At 40.6% G+C, this 4,641-nt stretch overlaps 1 protein-coding gene and 1 long non-coding RNA gene across 3 annotated transcripts in view; one reads left to right on the top strand and one right to left on the bottom strand.

Moving 5' to 3' along the window:
* Positions 1-4,641, top strand: part of LOC109311629 (structural maintenance of chromosomes protein 6-like) — a 68,982-nt gene that overhangs the window by 58,290 nt on the left and 6,051 nt on the right. For both annotated transcript variants that reach the window (XM_019537369.1, XM_019537370.1), the window contains 2 exons: positions 743-848; positions 1,416-1,568. In XM_019537369.1, coding sequence (XP_019392914.1) covers positions 743-848; positions 1,416-1,568 — 259 coding nt within the window. The remainder of the gene's footprint in view (positions 1-742; positions 849-1,415; positions 1,569-4,641) is intronic.
* Positions 1,855-4,641, bottom strand: part of LOC109311631 — a 10,228-nt gene continuing 7,441 nt past the window's right edge. The window contains exons 2-3 of the long non-coding RNA XR_002101553.1: positions 4,373-4,380; positions 1,855-1,866 (exon numbers count right to left, since the gene is read on the bottom strand). This is a non-coding gene — a long non-coding RNA (uncharacterized LOC109311631). The remainder of the gene's footprint in view (positions 1,867-4,372; positions 4,381-4,641) is intronic.

The following is a 4,641-nucleotide window of genomic DNA, read 5'->3' on the forward strand; positions in this document are numbered from 1 at the left end:
GTGCTCCTATGGGATGCTCCATCTGCCTGGTACCTTGAGGTATGTAGAAAAATATTTAAAGCTGTATCTATGTCCAAATTCTCAAATCTCTCTGAATCAATTCAGAGAGATTAAAGGGTCTCCTGATTCAGTTCAGATTCAGAGATTTGGCCACTGAATTGGGCCGAATCTCCGCCATATCAAATTGGCAACCAAAGCTTTCCACAGCCCTTGTGCACACCTCATGATTAAAATTACCACCATACAACACAGATAAAATATGGCATCCTCAGTTTTGTCACAGTAGAAAAATGAACATTCCAACAATTCTTGCTATAAGTATATGCGAGTGTGGACTCTGACCCTCTGCACCATTAGATTTGAGCCAAATGGATACTGAGGGTAGTGTTGGGAAGAGGCAAAGAGTTTTGATGGTGGGAATTATGGAATGGTGGATGCTTTAACTCTGTTCTACTGCAATTGTGAGCATATGCATGTCTGGACAAAAGAATACAAGGTTCCTGCTGTTGGATTTCCTCATCTGTCTATTTTTGTGATTCTGTTGGGTATATTATGTATCTAGTCCTAACTCCCATAGACAGTAGTTTTTGTGTATGTACTGTATGACTTATTTAAGTAGTAGTTGTAGTATTGAGATTCCATTATTAACTTTTTTCCTGGTGGCTTAAAATTTGTTCTTATTTTTTCACTTATTTTAAAAATTAGTGACTGAATATTTTGTTTCCATAATTTAATTGAAAAGGTGCCTTACTTTACGATGCAAATTCTACTTTGACTTCTTACTACATCAGCGTGGCTACTTTGGTAAAATGAGCTTTGACCACAAGAATGAAACACTTTCAATAACAGTAAGTAATTTTATATTTTCTTCATGTATACCTTCATTTTTGTCTTGTATAAGAAATTCAGCATTAAAAAGAAAATGCCACAAGGGGTCACTATAATCCAAGGAACAAGGGCTGCTTACCCATTTTCACTTCTTTCTGTTTGTTAAGCCACTGCTGAAGCAGTTACCTGCTGTTCTATAGTTTTCAGGCTTTGACAGCAATGTAACTAGAATGGTTGATGAGTTTAACAGTTATTGAAAGCAGAACTAAACAGCAAATTACAGGCTGAGTCAATGTTTAAAATTAATTCCATTCTATGGTTGTTTCCACAGTGGAACAGTTGATTTCCAACCACCCTGAAAATACCTTCCAAAATTGTAGTTCATTGAACTATTTTTATTTTATTGAAATACATATACACTGAAATATGCACCTTAATTTGCAGGTGATGTGCAATTTAAATAGCTATACTTGTGTTAGTTTTTGGTGGTTTTGAACATAATTTTAAGTGGAAATTGTGCGTTTGTAATTTTTCCCTATGCAAGCAACTGTCACAATCTACTAATGAAATGAATGGCTTAATCCTAGGTCCAGCCTGGAGAGGGAGACAAGGCTGCTCTGAATGACATGAGATCTCTATCAGGAGGTGAACGTTCCTTCTCAACCGTTTGTTTCATTCTTTCTCTGTGGTCCATTACTGAATCTCCTTTCAGATGCTTGGATGAATTTGATGTCTACATGGTATAGTTTAATCTTAAACTACTTCTTCCAGTTCTTATGCTTCATGCTACCCAAGAATCTTATTAATGACTATAATTTCATTAGAAAGTTGAAAGGTGCTGTGGCAGTTCATATTAGTTGTTAACTTTATAACCTTTTTTCTCTTTAATATTAATTTGGGAGTATAAAAAGCCTGCTAAGCTTCTAGCAAGGAATATCGAGCATATTTTATTCCAGCCTGACACCTTGAAACCTAAGTAACAAACTTAACAGAGAATCTGTGTACATTTTAACATTTTGCCTAATCCATGACTCTTAACTGCATAGATCTGAGACAGTTTTGCTGTTGCTAAGAAAATATGGATTAGTGTAGAAATCTCACTTCTGCTGATACCATCTTCTTCCCTTAATGGTAGACCTGAATGTGTGTTTCTACCGGTTCTGCATGGCACATCCACTAAGAGGCATGCACAAACAGAAATAAAGTGGTGAAGCCACTCTAGGGATGTTACCTGCTTCCACGATCAATCATGCCAGATGGTGTTCAAGAACAGTGTGCCCCTAAGGCAACTTCATTAATTTCTGGGTTTGGCATAGGTAGGTCACAAGTGGCTAGATAGATAGTTCTTGATACTGTTCTTAGGAACATCACAGAAGACATACCCTAGGTATAGCAGTTTAGCTTTATGTTGCTGCTTTGAAACTTGAGGTAGGATATGCCTTGTTGTATAATCCTTAGAGTTTTCCAAATCTGTAAGTGCTCTTCAAAAGCTGATGAATGCATGAAGACTAATTAGCTTCAAAATACCAATACAGACTTTGACTTGCAACTGCAACTGAATAAAATTCTCCTGAAAAAGGAACTAAATAAGAAAAAAATTCTAATTCCCAGTTTAAACAGTATCAAAATGTATTAGTTTGCAGGAGAATTAATTCAAGGAGATCCTTAACAGACTAGCTGAAGGCAATATCCTGAGAGATACCCAGCATGGGTTTGTTGCAGGTAGGTCTTGCTTGACCAATCTCATTTCCTTTTATGACCAGGAGACCTATAACCTGGAGAAGGGGGAAGAGATTGACATTGTATATCTTGACTTTAAAAAAGTCTTCGATTTGGTATCCCACGATCACCTCTTGGCTAAACTGGCTAACTGTGACCTCGACCTCACCACGATCCGCTGGCTGGGGAATTGGCTCCGTGGTAGGACCCAGAGGGTGGTGGTTGACAGGAGCCACTTGTCTTGGTGTGCTGTGACCAGTGGGGTCCCTCAAAGCTCTGTTCTAGGGTCTGTACTATTTAACATCTTCATCAGTGATGTGGACATTGGTGTCAGAAGTGGATTGGCCAAGTTTGCCAATAACACCAAATTCTGGGGTCAAGAGGGTGATCCAGGCAGATCTTGACAAGCTCATGAAACGGGCGGACGAGAACCTGATGGTGTTCTCCACCACAATGCAAGGTTCTCCACCTTGGGAGGAAAAACCTGCAGCATGCTTATAGGCTTGGCAGTGCTACGCTGGTTAGCACTACAGATGAAAGGGACTTGGGGGTCATGATCGACCACAAGATGAACATGAGCCTTCAGTGTGATGCTGCGGCTAGTAAAGTGAGCAAAATGCTGGCTGGCATCCATACATGCTTCTCAAGCAGATCGTGGGATGTCGTTCTCCCGTTGTACTTGGCCTTGGTAAGGCCGCAGCTGGTGTACTGCATCCAGTTTTGGGCTCCTACAATTCAAAAAGGATGTGGAGAAGCTTGAGAGGGTGCAGGAGAGCCACGCGCATGATCAGAGGTCAGGCAAACAGACCTTATGATGAGAGGCTGACAGCCATGGGACTCTTTAGCATGGAAAAGCACAGGCTCAGGGGTGATCTGATGGCCACCTGTAAGTTTATCAGGGGTGCTCATCAGGATCTGGGGGAACGTCTGTTCACCAGAGAAGTCACAAACTCCGCCGCGACCTATTCAGGCTGGACATAAGAAAGAACTTTATCACTGTCCGCGCCCCCAAGATTTGGAATAGACTACTGCCGGAGGCAGTTCAAGCACCCGCTTTGAATGCCTTCAAGAGACATTTGGATGCTTATCTTTGCTGGGATCCTGTGATTCCTGCTGACCTGCTGTCCCTGGGGCAGGCGGCTGGACTCAGTGATCCTCCAGGGTCCCCTCCAGCCCAAATGTCTATGAAATCTATGAGACCAATATTTTCAGTTGGTGCGAGATAACATTTCTGCTATTCACAGAGATTAAAAATGACTTTGTTTTGATCACTAAACATGGTATGTGAAGGGATTTCTCCTTATAAATTCTAACACATACATATCAATGGTACCTTCTTTCTAGGTAACAGTCCATTTTGTATCATCTTAAAACTGTTAGTGAGAGATTCATGCAGCTGTTCTTTGTGTTCTCTGTCATAAGCAATGACCTCTTCACCTAGGATATACATGTCGGTTATTTGGAATGGGGGTTTCTAGTCTTAGGACCTTGACTGATACAGTGAATGTATTAGTTGTACAAAATGTCACTCACTCAGGCAGAGAGACTCCAGATATCCTGAGATTTAGGCACTTTCATATTTGCCAGTTTTTGCCTTGCTCTATTTCCATAGAAATTCTTTACATTCTTTGTATTATATTTGCAATATGATGTCTTTCAAACATTATTCTTAAGCCAAAGTGTCAGATCTTGGGCAAAAGAGAATAATGTTACTTCTCTGAGAGTGAAATTCTTCAGGAATTTCTGGTGTTTAGAGTACCACTTAGATTAAGTGATACTCAGACTGGGGAAAATGCAGTCCGAGAAAGGAAGTTACCATGCACACTTTTCAAACTGGTGTAATTCTTACCTGGATTACTGTCTCGGCAGTTGGACCTTTCTTGCATATAGGCAGTCCTGGGACTTAAAACAAAATTGGTTCCTGAAAACCACATCTGAAGTTGAAACATCATAACGCAGAACCGATTTTTTTCCATAGAAACAATGTTATAAATGGGGGATTTCATAGATATCATAGACATCAGGGCTGGAAGGGACCTCGAGAGATCATCGAGTCCAGCCCCCTGCCCAAAGGGCAGGAAGTCAGCTGGGGTC

This window comes from Crocodylus porosus, unplaced genomic scaffold (genome assembly GCF_001723895.1).
Source record: "Crocodylus porosus isolate Cpor-Errol unplaced genomic scaffold, CroPor_comp1, whole genome shotgun sequence".
Lineage (NCBI taxonomy): Eukaryota > Metazoa > Chordata > Crocodylia > Crocodylidae > Crocodylus > Crocodylus porosus.